The 17892-nt window shown below is 42.9% G+C and overlaps 1 protein-coding gene across 24 annotated transcripts in view; it reads right to left on the reverse strand.

Moving 5' to 3' along the window:
• Positions 1 to 7684: 7684 nt before the first annotated feature.
• Positions 7685 to 17892, reverse strand: part of CAMK2G (calcium/calmodulin dependent protein kinase II gamma) — a 425093-nt gene continuing 414885 nt past the window's right edge. For all 24 annotated transcript variants that reach the window (XM_029608983.1, XM_029608982.1, XM_029608986.1 and 21 more), the window contains 2 exons: positions 11989 to 12234; positions 7685 to 10189 (listed from right to left, as the gene is read on the reverse strand). In XM_029608983.1, the coding sequence (XP_029464843.1) occupies positions 12002 to 12234 (233 nt within the window). In that variant the 3' untranslated portion in view covers positions 7685 to 10189; positions 11989 to 12001. The remainder of the gene's footprint in view (positions 10190 to 11988; positions 12235 to 17892) is intronic.

The raw sequence follows: 17892 nt of genomic DNA on the forward strand, positions 1-17892 counted from the left end.
TTCCATCCACTATGCAAATAAAATCCCCCCCCCCCCTCCACCCACAAGAAGAGGAGCCGTCCCCAGAGACGCCATCACAGATACTAACCGGGTAAAAAAGCCATGATTGTAACTATTAGGGGCGTAAGTAGAAGTCATCCTAACTGGTTTATCAATTAAGAAACCACTAATGGCAACGTAATGGTCTTGTGGGTCAATACAGGTCTCAGAAAGTTGAAAAGCCACAGATCGATTAATTAAGATAGCCACCCCACTCTTCTTGGAACTTCCCTGCGCTGCAAACACTTGTGATACCCAGTGCCGCCTAAGTTTCTGTTGTGTTCGTGCCTGTTCTCGCCCTCGCTCCATCCTCTCTACTTTGGTGGCAACTCCCTTCGGGTCTGATGGACAGATACTGCCGCGGCTTCTCCTCACCGCTTCTTCCCAGAATCCCCGGGCTGGCTTGACGTTGCGGATCCGCCATGTTCTTGATGACATAAGGGCGCGCGCTCTAGAGTTTGTACCCCATAGAGTTTGTACCCCATAGTGACGTCATCCGCTTCCAACTTAAAAGGTCTTTGCTTGCAACTACGATTTGAGTTTGCAAGGGGGGGATAACTCACTCTCTGCTGCTCTGCCTCCTCAAACTTACCAAGGGGTACCCACTCTCTCTTCTTGATTTCAGATTGCTAAGACGGGATCCGGTACTCGCTCCTCGAGGGCCTACGTCCCTGAATGCTCAGAAGACTCCTTACTGCCTGGAAGCAATCGCAGACGTGAACACTGTGAGTTCTATTACAGATAGGAACCGGTACTCACTCCACGAGGACCTATGTTCCTAATCTCAGAAGACTCTCTTCTGTCTAAGACATTATCGCAGGTACGGAGATCGTGAGTTAATATTGCAGATAGGAACCGGTACTCGCTCCACGAGGGCCCATGTTCCTAAAACCCTCCAAAGACTCTCTTCTATTCCAGAAGCCATCTCATACACAGATATTGTGAGTTCTTATTCCAGACTGCATATAGGAACCAGTACTTGCCTACAGCTCCTGTTCCTGAATATACTGAAGACTCTCTGTTGTTTAGAAGCCATTACAGATATCTACAATTGTGAGTGTATCATCTACTACTGGTTATGTATCCAGTATACCCTGTCTACTCACTACCTATAGTCTCTCTCTCTACAGCTCTGCAACCCAGAGACCGCAGTTCCAGTATTTGAGGGACTTCAGCCCTGCCAGGCACATCAGCTCACTACTGCCACCTCGGGTGGTTCTACTTCCTGTCTAATAAAGAACTATCTGTGTTTGTCTCCATACTCCAGCCTAGTCGGTGGTCCCTCTCAGGATATCCTCCTGGGGGCGCTGTCATCTGCCATCAGCCCAAGGATTTACCAATTCATATTAAAGTGTTCATTCCTTGCACTACTAGAGCGGTATCATAACAGACTGCCACTCTGTGGGGAGCCAACCCACAACAGATCACTAACTCCGTCTACGGAGTACAACGGACTGCTGGCTACTCTCCTCGGGGGAGCAGATTCCATAACAGATTGCAACTCCTCCTCTCTGGAGGAACAGATCTACATCAGGTTGCTAACTCCTCTCCTCTGGAGGAGCTGATTACTAACAGTCTGTTAACTCCTCCCCTCTAGGGAAGCAGATCCATAACAGATTGCTACTCCTCCCCTCGGGAGGAGCTAATCGATAACAGATTGCTAGCTCCGCCCCTCTGGGGGAGCAGATCACTAACAGTTTCACATGTTCTTGGGCGATCATGTGTGTTTCTTGCAAAAAGGCCACATGACATTTCAAGCAAATCAATTGGAAAGCACCTTCTCTTGCTTAACAGGCAGGCCAGGCCTGCTACATTCCAAGTAACAAACTTATGTGACACCCCCCCCCCCCCCCACATGAAAAAAGGTAAGAGATGAGACTGAAATCAAACCTGCTGTCCACATAAAATCCAATAGCACAAAAGGACAATCCCACAACCTCCAGACTAAGGAACTAGAGTGCATGTCCCAAAGAAAAAAAAACGTGCCAGTTAACCTCCCATCACAATCAGAACAATTATGCAAAATCATCCCGACCTCCACCTCCCTCAAAATCATACAACCCCCCCCCCCCAAAAACATGCACAAACATATCCACCACCTAACTTGAGGCAAAGGGTCTGTCAGATGTGTTAGGGTGCCGACACCCCTTACACATCCCCTTGCAAATTGGTATCTCACAGATTTATAGACAATGTACCCCATACCATCTAGGTAAATTGCTAGGGGTCAAATCATTAAAAAAAAACCAAACAACACCCAATTACTATTGAGACTTTATAAAGTAAGATAAAGAGTGACAAACAAAAGCAGCACATATATACTCCAAAACCATGTGCTTAAACATTGTACAATACAAACAAAAGATCAAATACAGAAAAAAAAAATCAAATACAGAAAAAAAAAATGGTATACTGGTTGCAGGCTTCTCCTAAGGAAGCCAGTTTGGCTATCACCAGACTAGGCAAAAACAAAGAAAAAAAATAGGCCATCCATGGCAACTCCAGTGTAAAGTCAAGGACAAAGCAAAGCATGCAGTAAAAGTATGTTCCACAGTCCCCACGAAGAAAAACAAAAGGTGACAAATAACCCAACCATGGCTATCATAAGAGCTATCTGTGGGAGGAAGCTGATTCCCCCAAGTCTTGGGTCTCCTTGGGCAGTAACTGCCCACACATAGTCTTGAAAGTCATGTCGCTTACTTTACGGGAAAAATCGGTGACAAACCAACCAGCCATGTTTAGCATAAGCTTCATCCTTGAATGGGAAGGGAAATCCCAAGCCTTGCACATGCTGCCAAATTCGAAGCTGGGCAGGGTATTATAAGGGAAACCGAATATTATGCTGATCCAGACTGGAGCAAATGGAGGAGAATGCACGGTGCTGCACCATTACACTGTTAGAAAAATCTTGAAACACCAGCACTTTGTGTTCCTTATAAAACAACTGCTTATTTTTGTAAAAGGCACGAAGAATCATACCCTTATAGGAGTAGTGAGACAGCTTAGCGATGACGATTCGGAGCCTAGGCCCCCTCCCTTGCACCTTATAGTGAGCTCTTTCAAAAATCATTTTACCTTGTAGCTCAGAGAGACCCTACTATGTTAGCAACTTAGTCTCCAAGAATTTAATCACATCAGTCATGGAATTGTCCTCCACTATCCCCACAAACCTTAAATTCGTCCTGCGTGCTTGGTTTTTGAGATCATCTAGCTTCTCAGTTTTTTCCTGCATCTCTTTTTCCAAGCTATGCACTCGCTCTTCCAGCTGTAAGACATCATCCTCTACTGTAGAAAGTCTGCCCTCTGCATGGTCCAAACACAGGGCCAACTCGGAAAGAAAGGATTTTAACTCCTCTATTTGCGTGGAAATGTGGGGAAAACGATCAAGAGCCGAAACCACAGCATCAGTAAGCTTGGTCACTAAAACGGCATCCAGATCTTCTGGCGCGGCAGCTCCCGTGCCGTTAGTCATCTTGGGAGAGAGGTTTCAGCTTCTCCTTTTTCCGTTTCACGGAGCGAAAAGCCATGCCCGTCGAGAAACTGTCTTAAAATTTACCAGTGAGTGTTATAGCACGTCCCACAGACGTAGAGCACAAAAGGGAGACAAATAGCATGCTAAAAAGGTAAAAAATAGCTCAAAAGAGGGAGGCAGCACCTGGAGCTCAGCGCGATGCAACTTGCTAAGCCCACCACATGACATGACCTCCCTCCTGCAATTTATCACAATCTGCTTATGACTTAACTACTCTGTTACTGATACTATTTTGTATCATCTGCAAATTTGATTACCTCACTCATCGTATTCCTTTCCAGATCATTTATAAATATATTGAAAAGCATAGGTCCAAATACAGATCCCTGAGGCACTCCACTGTTTACCCTTTTCCACTGAGAAAATTGACCATTTAATCCTACTTTCTGTTTCCTGTGTTTTAAACAGTTTGTAATCCACGAAAGGACACCGCCTCTTATCCCATGGCTTTTTAGTTTTCTTAGAAGCCTCTCATGAGGGACTTTGTCAAATGCCTTGTGAAAATCCAAATGGTGAACCTTTATCCACGTTTATTAACCCCTTCAAAAAAATGAAGATTTATGAAGCAAGACTTCCCTTGGGATTGGTCCTTTCACTGACATGTGACAGTGAATGGACCAATTGTCAATAAGTGAAGGAGTGAATAAATTAAGTACCTGACAATTTATTCACTCCTTCAATCAGGCAGAACTTGGGGATGCTGCTTTCTATGGTTCCTCCTATGATACTAAGAGAAGGAATTACAGAAAGCAGGATTTTTTTTTGTGGTTTTTTTCATGAGCCCTTGAGCGTGGCATGCTTTAACGCCTGCTCTTGGGCAGGTATTAAATTTGCCACGTTAAAATGGGCACCTTGGCCGCGTGGCAATTTTTGACATTTCAGGGTAATAGCTAATAGCTTTATCCACATGGATTTTGCACGTGATGAGCGCTATTAGCTATGCGCTCAATTGGACTCACATTTTGGACACGGTAATCCCCATATTGTATCAGGCATGTCTAGCATGTCCAACTGCGTGTTAAGCGATGCACTGACCTGAGTGCCCAATATTGCATTGGCCTGTGTATATGGCCCATTGCATTGTCCTTTTCTGTTATCAGTCCAGCCAGCTTACACAAAGGCCTGTCTAGGATGGCACAGAACTTCCCCTATCAGCAGCATAGCAAAAAAAAAAAAAAAAAATTACTGAAGATAAAGCATAGCCCTCTGCTTGTCTTTTGCTATCCAGCTCCCGCTTTTTGTTTTTTTGCTGTGAATTGTTTTTTCTCCTTACTGCAGAGAGAGCTTGTTCATGTTGTCATCAGATTCTCCTCCAGTTGTTTTTGTGCGGGCAGAAGGGGAGAGGCGAAACCAGCCGTGCTTGTTCTGAGGAGTGAGGGTCTGTGGTGAGATGGGAGAGAGCAGAACCAGCCAGTATGGCAGTCTAGACCAGTGATTCTCAACCGGTGTGTCGCGACATACCAGTGTGTCCCCAAGCACCAGCAGGTGTGTTGCGCATTCCCGCTGGCCCAGATGCCCTTCTCTCACTTTCATCCCAGCAAGAGAGGTAAACATCCTTCTATTGCTGCCCGCGCTGTCAGCATGCTCAAGCCTGATGGGAACGGCACCAGTGTCAGTAGCAGCTGGCAACTGCATCATGGCCTTTTCTTCCTCCTGACCCCATGGCCTGGAAGAGAAAGTGATGTGTAGTGGGGGCATGGGAAGAAAAAAGGGCCATGCTGCATTCAAATTAGTGGCAATGTCAGCCCAAGGAGCAGCGCAGGCCTGGAGAAAAACAGAACATCAGCTGATGATCCGCAACAAGAGAGAGCAGCTTTAGTCGCTGCGGCCAATGGGACTATTTTTTAGACAGCAGGGGCTGCAGCTCCCATTTGTGCTCCAAGGGGGTGGGGGGAAGTGAGTTTGAGAGCGAGCTAGCATGTGTTTAAGTGAGAGAATGGGTGTAATTAAGAGCTTGTGTGAGCGAGAGAGAACACATGTATGTGACTGAGAAACACCGGTGAAGGAGGTGACGTTTGTGCATGAGAGACAGAGACTGGTCAAGGAGGTGACTCGTGTGTGTGTGTGAGAGACAGCCAGAGAGAGACCGGTCAAGGAGGTGACTCTTGTGTGTGTGAGAGACAGAGAGAGAGAGAGACCGGTCAAGGAGGTGACTCTTGTGTGTGTGAGAGACAGAGAGAGACCGGTCAAGGAGGTGACTCTTGGTGTGTGAGAGACAGAGAGAGACCGGTCAAGGAGGTGACTCTTGTGTGTGTGACAGAGAGACACTTTAGCCAGATGAGGTCTTAGTCTCTTGCACATTCCTAGGGCATTCTAGTCAGAGGAGGTCTCACTCTCTTGCACATTTCTGCCTCCAAATATGCTTCATAAGTAGGGAGCCCAATGGAAATTTTAGAGCTGTGAGAAAGTTGCTAGATTTGTAGTTAAATTGTCCAAAAATAGCTGTTAGCTCCCTGTCTCATTGCGTTTTATAATCTCTATATGGTTCAAACAATTGCCAGATCTAGCTACAAATTCTCTAAATTGGCAACACTGGCACAGTGTGGGGGGCAGAGAGAGATAGATTCTGAGAAAAATCTTCAGGGAGAGAGGTAGGACCAGCATTGGGGTGGGGGCAACCAGAGACCCCCGTGCTGCGTTAAAAAGGCAGAGCCTCTTCTTAGGCCTGGTCAGAGGAGGAGAGAAGTACACTGTGACTAGACTCTGGCAATCAGCAGAGAAGAGATGCACAGTGTGCTAGGATGATAATGATGTCGTCATTATTATTACTAACCTCTTGAGTGTACAGGTTTGAAAAGCATGGTTCTTGGGCAAGGTGCATTCTGATCTTTTAGCTGTTAAAATTTGGCCACCCCTGATCTAAAACAAACAAAAAAAAAGCACCTGAAAAACAGGAGACGTATTTACTCTCAGTATATTTCCTAGGAATATGAAAATGTATTACAAATATAGGCTGAAAATACAAGTTTCCTTGATCGCTAATTACAGTATGTTGGAAGTGTCAGAATTTCAGCAGAAACACAAAATTTCGGAAACAGGTAGTGAGAGAGGTGGCAGTGCACCTGCTGATTCCTCTTCACGTATCATCATAAGACAGAATGGTTGTCTTTATGTAAAACCATGTGTCCCTAAGGGAGAGTGCTTTGCCAGTGTGCAGCTGCAGCATCCCTCTTACCCAGTTAGGACTGAGTAGTATTCATCGATTTCAGAAGGATGAATGGGCCAAAGCCACCACTCCATGGATTTAGTCTCGTGGACCTCAGGCAGAATGATCTTTGTCACTAGAATTGGGGAGGATATACTTGCCAATTAATGGAGCAAGGCCAGATAATATTTTAAGGCTTCCATTGCATAGCACTTTGAGTCCCAATAGTTGTTAATGTGAGCCTAAATGACCTCACTAGGACAAGAGGGAACATTTTAGCTCTGGCCTTTGAAGTTATGTGTGCTCTATTAAACTCAATAAATAAAAAAAAAGCCTGGAAGCTCTATAAAGCCTGCGCAGCAGAAATTAAACCTCTGGACTACACAGACAGGACTAATGGGGGGAGGGGGAGAGGGGGTCCTTTGGCATTCAATCTCACACGCCTTGAGAGTTTATAAAAGAAGCGTTGCAGTCAAAGCACGGTTTAAATGTTATTTTATTAAATACCTCCCATTCAAGGTTTCAATGTAACAAAGCTATTAAGATCTACCAACATTCAGAACAAACAAATAATGGGGTAATTGTCTTGTTTCTCTATGTCATGCAAAGAGTTTGCATCAAATGCCTTTCCAAATCCTGTTTAAAACGTGATATTTATAATATATATTCTATATATGCTTACATTAGCCCCATAACATTAACAGTGCTAAAAGTGTACTGCTTTGTCAGACAACTGACCATACCAAGCTACAGATTTCATTAACTTAGGAAAAAACATGGGTTTTGTTTTTTTTTTGCTAATGATGTTTTCAAAGACAGTGCAAAAAAAAAAATTGTATTTTCTTTCTCCAGAGAGATGCACTAAATACAGTGTGATTTCCTGAATATTAATCAGCAAGTTAACAGAGACAATGAAGGAACAGACCTAGAGAAGACATGCATAACTTTGTCTTGTGTTCCCACCCCCATAACTGCATATATTTAAATTTAGAATTTGTTTTCCCTTTTGTAGTTTTTGTGTGTGTATGTGTGTGTGTGTGTGTTTTGTTTTTTTTTTGTTTTAAACAAAAAGAAAAGGAAACAGAAAGGATCAAAACATTTTGCCCAACTCTCCCTTCACCTCGTTAGCTTAATTAAAAAAATGTACTCAGACTCCTGCTAGCGTTGGCCCCTCTCACAATAACCTTCCCTCTCACCGGTCTCTTCCTTCCCCCTTCCTTTTGCCGTAATACCTGTAAGCATTTGTCATGTGCATCTTCTTTCCTCATGCAGTTACCGAACGGTGCCAAAATTATAAGGAACATGCAGTCCTGCGTTTGCCCCCCCCCCCCCCTGGGGTTGTAATCCCAACTTTCATGAAGGGAACAGAACCAGGACTGACCCAGCCTTCCCTCATCAGCTGTCGTTTGCTTTATCTGTTCCCTTTCTCTCCAGTGCCCTCCAACCTTTAGCAGCAGGGGGCTTAGGTAAGACAACAAACCGGTTTCCCAAAAAGCCCCAACGATAAAGAAATAAGATCTTCCACCCAAAAAAGTGCTCAGCAGATAATTTCAGCAAAAAATGTGTGAAAGGAGTTGCTTATGTTTCCAAGTCAGGGTTTACTGACTTGCCCATCCAGAAAAGCGTAAAAAAATAAATCACGCTGGGGGGGGGGGGGGGGGGGAAGGAAACAGTGCTGCCCCTGAGAGAAGGGGAATTATTAATCAGCTGCTCCAGCAAATCGTTACTATATTAGAGCACCACCACTGGATGCACAGAAGGTATACGTAGACACACACCGGCTCTCTGCTTCATCCTCAGCTCCCTCTTTACAACATGCAGCAGGATTGGGTCACGAAACAATCGCATAAGGAAAAGGGGTTGACTGTACGCAACGCCTGTTCTTCCATTTGGTTTCTTTTTCTTTCTATTTTCCCCCCTCCAAACATTCTGCAGCGCGTAGCAAGGACTCCCCATTCCCTGAAGCTCAACAAGCGGAGCCTGCAGGGCTCGGACGCCAGCCAACCCTAACCTTGGGTGGAACTGGAAATCAAATCTTTCGCTGGATTGGATGGAGGGAAACGAAGGCAATAGGGAGGTAAACTGTGGGAAGATAAAGGGGGGGGGGGGGTGTCTTAAACAACAAGGCTCAGTTCTCCAAGAAATCTAAATGCAGAATGAGCTCCTTATTCTCAATGAATACATGTTTTATTTTTATTTTTTTTAAATCAGTAACCACAAAATCCGGTTCTGCAAGTGCATGGAGACAAGTACACACACCTGCTTTGCATCAGACAAAATCTCATATTTGTTTTTGCATTGTTATTTACACTCATGCAAGACAGAACAGCATAGAATTTCAAAGTCTACTTTGTAATCAACCCCCCCTGTTCTCAAAAGGGGGCACTAAACCCCCATAACAAACCCACCCCCCACCCACTACCTCTTACAGTGCCTGCTATAATGCAAAGGAGCTTCAACATTACTGCTCCTAGGACAGGCAGCAACAGCCTCTCAAGCTCCTAAACTCCTTCCTGTCACTGTTTTAATTGCCTCTCCTGGGGCCATTTTTCCTCCTCTCCTCTCTCCCCGCCTCCTTTAAAAATCCATTATTTAGCATTATTTTCTAATATACTTTAGTCCTAAAAAGTATTCAGTTCTGAGGATCCAGCATCTCTCGCTAGAGCCAAGATAAAAAATAAAAGAAGAAACAACTGGGGGTGGTGCAAGTCAGCCCCAAGGCGGCTTGTAACTGGTTCCAAAAAATATATATATATAAACCTAACAATTATTCTTTTTATTTATTTTTTTAAAGGAACTCTCCTCCTCGCTTGTGCCCTGCCTGCCCCTCTTGCCCCCCCCCCCCATGGTACTGTTCCTTGGGGGTGGGGTCTTCTTAAGTCACACAATTAGCAGCTGCAGAGCTCAAAAGCAACCCCCCCTCCAGCTTCCTCACTCCCGCCTTTTCCCTGGCGGGGGGGGGGAGGGGCTTGGAAGGCCGCCGCTCGCACCTGCATTTCTTCCTTGCTAAGCTCGCTTTTGGACTCGCGCCGACTCTTGGCTCTGCCCCCAAAGGAGCTGCCAAGCAGCGACTGCCACCGGTCTCACTGCCTCTAAAACAGAAGGCATGAATGCTCAGCCCTGTTTTCACAAACAATATATATAGATATCTACTTTATCTTTTTTTTTTTTGCAATTTGTTTTTTGAGAAATTTAAAAACACCTTCGTACAGCAGAAACAGACACGATGGATCCATGAAAAACAACAAGAAGCCGGCAGCTGCCCCGAGCATCAGTGTGCATGCAGGGTTTCGTGCATTTATGGCAGCCGCCGGTTTATTTATTTATTTATTTTTTTGGAGGTTTTTTTTTTTTTCATTTTGAACTTATTTTTTTTTTTTTTTAATCTTCAGAACGAGCTTGACGGTCGCTGTCACTCGGGCGTGCCGGACCCACTTGCCAAGAAGAGGTTTCTCCAGTCAAAAGGCTGAATACTGTTTGAGCAGGAGGATGAGTTTCCCAAGCAAGAGAGGAAGAAAAGAGATACAACACACACAAAAAAAAAAGTCTGAATTATATAAGCTCTTGGAAGATGTCATAGCTAAAAATTCAGCATAAATGTTTTGCACTTTCTATTGCAACCTAAGTAAAATATAGTGCAGATGCGGTGGGCAATGTAAGGTAGAAAGCCATGGGACTGTCAAAGGATTTTAAGTTGATGGTAGCCACGCCAGGGACTCCCAAAGGTAAATAATACATTTATTAAATCCAACATTTTTTCTAAGTTTATTATAAACTAAATAAATGTCTTTTCTTTATGGACGGATGGACTTAGCTTCCTTTATCTTTCAGAACTGAATTAGAGGCAAGGTGGAGTCCAGCTCCTTCAAACATTCAGAGGCCTAGATGTCAGTCTGAACGACATCATTATTGCATCAGGCATCTCTCCTTGGAGAGTGTGAGTGAGTGAGTGAATGTGTGTTCCAACACTACTGAGCCAGTGGGTGACTTTCTGGGAATATGCCTCCTTGCATCACTGCACTGTATGGGTGTATGAATGCTAGCACTAGTGAACTCAGAATGCACTCTTTGGCAGTAGTGTGCTGGTGTGCAAATTTAGTGTGTGAAGTGTGGTACTCGTCACTAGTATGTATATTCTCTATATGAATCCTGGCATAAATGCATGGGTATAATTTTGAATGGGCATACAGTTCAGCCCCTATTGTGCTACTTCTCCTGTAACCCAGAGTGACCAAGTAATATAATATATGAGGGCAGGTAAAGACCAAAATGCTCCATCCGGTCTGCTGAGATTCAACCAATTTAGGTTGATGCACATGCAGAATCCCTTGTGCAACCCATCATCAACACCCCCTCCCTCAAGTCTTTTACCTGTCCTCCCTATCTGTCCCAAGCATGTCCAAAATCTACTAACATGATGGCCTCCACCTCTTCTACTAGTAGTCCATTTCAGGTCCTGCTATCTTCAACTTTGCTTCCCACTAAACCAATATCCAAGCCCCTTTTCCTTCCCATGACCAAGTTTTGCAATAGCTCCAACAGTCACCGAGACTAGTGATGTGATAAAAAAAACCCCAAAGCTGCTTCCCCTTACTCAAAGTTTGGGTTTTAACTATGATGCCTCCATGCGGGTCACCCCGGTCTTCCTGGAAGCCTGATGCTGCTATACCACTGTTTAGGGTTGTAACCACCACTCCATGCAGGTTACCCCAATGCATGCTTGGAAGCACAAAAGCAATATATCACTGCTGATATGGGACGAACTGCTGCTCTGTGCAGGTTACCCAGTGCTTCAGTGCCATCTCTTTGTCCTAATGGATCCTCTGCGTTTATCCCATTATTTTATTTTTTATTCCATTACTGTTTTTGTCTCTACCATCTCCTCAGGAAGAGCATTCCAGGCAACTACCACCTTCTCCATCAATACTTCCTGACATTCCCGAGTCTACCCCCCCTTGGAACTTCATATCATGATCATTAGTTCTACAACTTCTTTCCATTGAAAAAGATTTGCTTCTTGTACATTAATTTCTTTCAGGTATTTAAACATCTGTATCATATCCCTCCCCCTCCTCCAACCTCTCTTCTAGGGTTTACATATTGAGTTCCTTCAGTCTTATCTCAAGGCTTTTGTTGCATCTTTTTTTCATCATATGACATTCTCTCTCACATAGTGACACCTATACTCTCTTCCCCTGACTTACATTATCTAAAACTCATAACTAACCACACCTTACATTGACCAATTCCATATCCTCCCCACCCCCAATACCTGTGTTAGTTTCTCACTGAAGTGGGGCAGCTGGAGCCCCAGAGCAGTGGTAATGCACATTCAGCCACTTGCCGTCACGGCGGTACCAGACCCGGGTCTCTTCAGACTGCGTGGTACGGGGTCGGCCCTGGCCATCGATGTACTGCGTCAGGCGGATGTAGGCAATGCAAGCAGCGTCTTCACCAATGACATGCACGTGCGGGTTCAGTATGGTGGTGTGGATGGGCTTGCTGTTTTTGGACAATACTTAGGAAAAAGAGAAAGAACAAAAAAAAGAAAAAGGTCAACATAGGAAGTGCTGACTGGTGTACACAGCTCAAAAGGTCAGTCTCTCCCCCTTTATGCACCTGATCCTTTAATCTCATTATGCCATCATGAGCAAAAGACTGCGTTTACTGTGTTACTCCAACTGAATATGTAGAAGGAAGTGTCAAAGAAACTGTAGGATACATCTGTGACTAGCTTCTGAGAGCTGTGCTCCCTTCTTCAGCTCAATGAAGAGTGCGCATTTATACTGGGTTTAAAAATTCAGTCAGATATGAAATTGTCTGAATATGCCAGGCAGTTGCTGGTTACATTACAATTACAGCTCACAGAAAAGCAAACCAAACTAAACAGCTACCTTTACTTTCTTTCACACTGCAAGATGATGATCATCCCTAAAGAGCTTCAGATCACCAATCCTCCAGCAACTACATGTAGAAAAAAAAAACTCTGCAAATGCAGTAGACAGGAACTGAAGAATGAATTAATCCAACAATTGTACAAGGAAAAAAAAAAAGAAATTCAGAATTGTAAGGTGCATACAGGAGCAAAGCACCAACCTTAGCGAGCAGCTGGAGGAAGAACTAGATGAACTCCAGGCTAAGAAATAATACTCCATAAGCCTCAGAGCATCAACTTAATAACTGAGGTAAAAGATCAGACAGATAACTAGAATGAATCACCTCATTCTCTGGATCCATTGGATGAATAAGAATGCTAAAACCAGGACATACAGCTATCACAAGGTCTTGATAATTATGGGAACTTCCACAACAAATTTTCACAAGCAACACTGGTGAAAGTATAATTCAAGTGAGGATAATAAACCTCTCTAACTACCAAATCATCACAGCATGAGGTTTCAGTTCTCGTAGAAGTGCTAGCGGTCCCCCCCCCCCAAGACCAAACTGAATGAAAATCAGCTTTACTCTGACCTAGAGGTAACTCTTCAGAAAATTGTGTCCACAATTACATTTCCATAAAAGATAGAACCCTTCCAACATACTGAATCACAGAGTCAAAAAGAAAGCGTATTTTACTCAAGTAGAAGCAATAATAAACTGGACAACTTTGTAGAAAGCCTTAGACATAGCTTAGAAACACAGCTCTCCAAGAAACAGAAGAAAATCCTATACAACTTATCACCACTAGAAAAGAACAATCTCAACTTAAGAACATAAGAACATGCCATACTTGGTCAGACCAAGGGTCCATCAAGCCCAGCATCCTGTTTCCAACAGTGGCCAATCCAGGCCATAAGAACCTGGCAAGTACCCAAAAACTAAGTCTATTCTATGTTACCGTTGCTAATAATAACAGTGGTTATTATCTAAGTCAACTTAATTAACAGCAGGTAATGGACTTCTCGTCTAAGAACTTATCCAATCCTTTTTTAAACACAGCTATACTAACTGCACTAACCACATCCTCTGGCAACAAATTCCAGAGTTTAATTGTGCGTTGAGTGAAAAAGAACTTTCTCCGATTAGTTTTAAATGTGCCACATGCTAACTTCATGGAGTGCCCCCTAGTCTTTCTATTATCCGAAAGAGTAAAAAACCGATTCACATCTACCCGTTCTAGACCTCTCATGATTTTAAACATCTCTATCATATCCCCCCTCAGCCGTCTCTTCTCTAAGCTGAAAAGTCCTAACCTCTTTAGTCTTTCCTCATAGGGGAGCTATTCCATTCCCTTTATCATTTTGGTTGCCCTTCTCTGTACCTTCTCCATTGCAATTATATCTTTTTTGAGATGCGGCGACCAGAATTGTACACAATATTCAAGGTGCGGTCTCACCATGGAGCGATACAGAGGCATTATGACATTTTCTGTTTTATTCATCATTCCCTTTCTAATAATTCCCAACATTCTGTTTGCTTTTTTGACTGCTGCAGCATACTGAACCGACGATTTCAATGTGTTATCCACTATGACACCTAGATCTCTTTCTTGGGTAGTAGCACCTAATATGGAACCTAACATTGTGTAACTATAGCATGGGTTATTTTTCCCTATATGCATCACCTTGCACTTGTCCACATTAAATTTCATCTGCCATTAAACCCTAAAAAGACTGAAATCATTTGAAATATAAATTCTTCTATAGTTAAACCTCCAGCTCTATACCTGGGTAATTTTCAAATTACTCCCTCAAATCAAGTACAGGATTTAGGTATCCAGCTAGATGAAAACATTACTATGAAAAAGCACATCAATAAATTAATACAGGTCACGCCAAGCTGCGTATATTACATTGATTGAAACCTTTAACAACTTTCAAGGACTTCCGTACTGTATTGCAAACTCTAATTTTCTCAAACCTAGATTACTGTAACGCCCTATTACTCTGTTTTCCCCGCATATCTCTTAAAACCATTACAATTAATACAAAATGTTTCAGCAAGACTTTTATTAGGAACTATGAAATTTGATCACATCATCCCCTCGCTGATTTCATTGCACTGGCTGCCAGTACAATCCCGGATCTACTGTAAAGTACTAACGTTAATATTTAAAATCATTCACTCCGGTAACACCGGTCTGATAGGCATGACACTACAACCATACACACCCCATCGAACAGTAAGATCTCAAAATAAAGGACTATTGACTGTTCCTACAATATGGAGCACACATCCGATGCAAGTAAGAGATTGTGTGTTTTCCATAGCGGGCCCAAAACTGTGGAATTTTCTACCTGAGATGATACATTTGATATAGACAGAGAGATTTAAATGTGAGCTAAAAACCTGGCTATTCAAAATGCATATAACCTAACTTAAAAACATCAGAATGTAGAGAACTACAATAACAAGGTGGTCAAGAGATTTCAGCTGAAGCATGAGGAATAAATTAACGAGAGAATGTAAGAACCTCAACACAACGTACTGGTTATTATGTGAAATCTGTTATATTATCTTACTTTACTGGACGTCTCGCCTTATGTCTTCGATCTTTAGTTATTAGGTATTGGAACATTTCATTTGATAGATGGTAATTCCTGTTTATGAATATTATCTCTGTAAACTGTCATTACTTGTAGACTTATAGCTATGAATGTTACTTTTGTAAACTGTTGTGATCTTTACATGGAACAACAGTATATAAAATGTACAAATAAATAAATAGAAAGACCTCCAATAAGTTATAAAATAATCAGATGATCATCATTAGCAGAAAAAAAGAAAGTTCTGAAGTGGTTATGGACACCAAAAGTTATAAAAGCTGGGTGTAGACAACGTTCAAATAATACTTATAGGAAACTTGACAAGGAACTCACACAGGACTATATAAAACTAAAAAATCTTATCCATACATTTCCAAATCGGCTATAATCTCAGCTGAAAACCCTGATACCTTCTACATGCTACCCAAAACCACAAACCTGAAAATCCTGGTAGACCAATCATATCTGGCATTGGTACATTTGCAGAAAAAATGTCTGAACTCATACCCTGCTCCTCCAGTTCTAGCTTTCTGACAACCACCTAACCTGAAACTACTAAGAAGAAGCTAGCTTCAAACAGAAACTCAACACAGAACACGGTTCAAAGCCCGGCAAGATACCAATATGTACCCTATATCAATGCATTTCATAGAACACCACAGCCACCCAACATGGGAAAAACATTCAGCATAAAAGCTCATATTCATGCTGCTCTGTGAATGTAGGGTACATGACCCAATGTAAAAAACATGAAGGGGATGAAACAAGTCTAAATTTAAGAAGAAGAAGAAGTAGCAGCAGCATTCACAGACATAAAAACACATTACAGAGAAGAAGAGTGACAGCTCAGGAGGCCAGCATTTCTCAGTAGATGTTCATTCTCCTAATGGCCTCCCAATCAGGGTACTTAAAAGGAATTTCATAACTAGACAAGAATGCAAAATATTTGAAATTAAGATGATCAAATATTTTGTAAACAGCAAAACAGGGACTTAATAAAGACATTAGCTTTCTCACCCTTGTTAGACCTTCTCCCCACCCACTCCTTTACTGAGCTGTAGTTATAATATGACTTGCAAATTCTTGGTGAATACAGACAACCTAGCTAACTGTACTATTTAAACCCAATGTAACTGCACTGTCCTTTTGCTCTCAAAAAATAGTCACAGATATATTGAGCTAGTCCAATAAAAGGTATTATCGACATGCATTTTATTTGTTGACTTATTTCTACATTATTCCACATTATGGAATAATGCTCTGATCTGTGATCTCTCCTTGAGCTGACCACAACTCCCACAATACATGCAACTTCCATTCTTCTAACACTACGTCTATGCCCATTTCATCCACCTTTTAATGAATCCAGCCACCTTTTCTAGCTATTTATACCAGTGCTTCAAGTAAGCTGTTACGATCAGGTATGCTGTACCTGTAAGACATTTAGTGCTAAACTACAGCACTGGAAAGAGACAGAGTTAGGCTGCCAGGAACATCCCACAGCAGCTGAGAAGCAGGGATGTTATTCATGGGGCTAGCCTCAACTCTACTGGCCAATATTTTTATTTATTTATTTAAAAACTTTTTTATACCGGCATTCGTAGGACACATCATGTCGGTTTACAAAAAACTGAGAAGGAAGGTAGAATGCAGGAAACAGGAAGGGGAGGTATGAAACTGGAATGGACAGAGCACAGAGCAGAATAAGAAGAGCTACTCTGCTCTTTAATCCAGCCCCTCTCCTCCTTTCCTGTGTAGAGAACAGGAGGGGAGGGGGGTGAGCCTGGAGTATACAAAGCAGAGAAGAGCTATTCTGCTCCCTAATCTAGACCCTGATGATAAAAGGAATAAATGCTCTCATAGTATGCTGAGAGAGATAATGATGGGGTGAATGCTTGGCTGGTGCATGAAAAGAGGGTGAATACTATCTCCTTCCTCATCTCCCTGAAGTCAGTAATACAATCTTGGGCTGTCTTTTAGGAGGGGGAAGGGTTAGAGAGATAGATAGACAGACCCACACAAACACACTCTTGTGTATGTGCGTGAAAGAGAAAGAGAGCCAACCAGATTGTGGGTGTATGACAGAATGACAGGGAGGGAACTGGGGAGAAGGAGAGGGCATGCAAAGGGATGTCTGTGGGTGAGAGTGAATCAGAGAGAATGATAGGGGGAGCATGAGAAGGCATAACTGGAAGCGAGGGAGTCAGACTAGAGGAAATGGGAAACCAGGACATGGAGTGAGTGAAATGAAACGATTGGCAGGGGTTGTGAGTAAAAGGGGATGGTGGAGGGAGACAGAGTAAGTGTGAGGTTGATGGAGAGTGGTGATTAATGAGGAAGAAAGGAACCAGATAGCAGGAAATTGATGGGTGGTGTAACAGCGAAGGGGAGATGGAGGTGGTGTAACAGTGAAGGGGAGATGGAGGGCTAAGAGGGGCAATGGAGAAGGGGTGAAGTATTGGGACATGGACAACTTGAGAGGGAGAGAGAGGAGGAAAGAGAAATGAAGACAAAAGATGAAAAGAAAAAGATCAATATCAGAGACCGATGTAGAGGATGAGGTGGAAAAGACAGGAAGAAAGTGAAGAAATGGACAATGGAAAGGAGACCCTAAAAAAGGAGGTAGAAGACTGCTAAGAATTTAATTTGAAATTTCAATTCTGCTTTTCCAAAGGAGATCCTCCTACAAG

Source organism: Rhinatrema bivittatum, chromosome 7 (assembly GCF_901001135.1).
Source record: "Rhinatrema bivittatum chromosome 7, aRhiBiv1.1, whole genome shotgun sequence".
Classification (NCBI taxonomy): Eukaryota; Metazoa; Chordata; class Amphibia; order Gymnophiona; family Rhinatrematidae; genus Rhinatrema; species Rhinatrema bivittatum.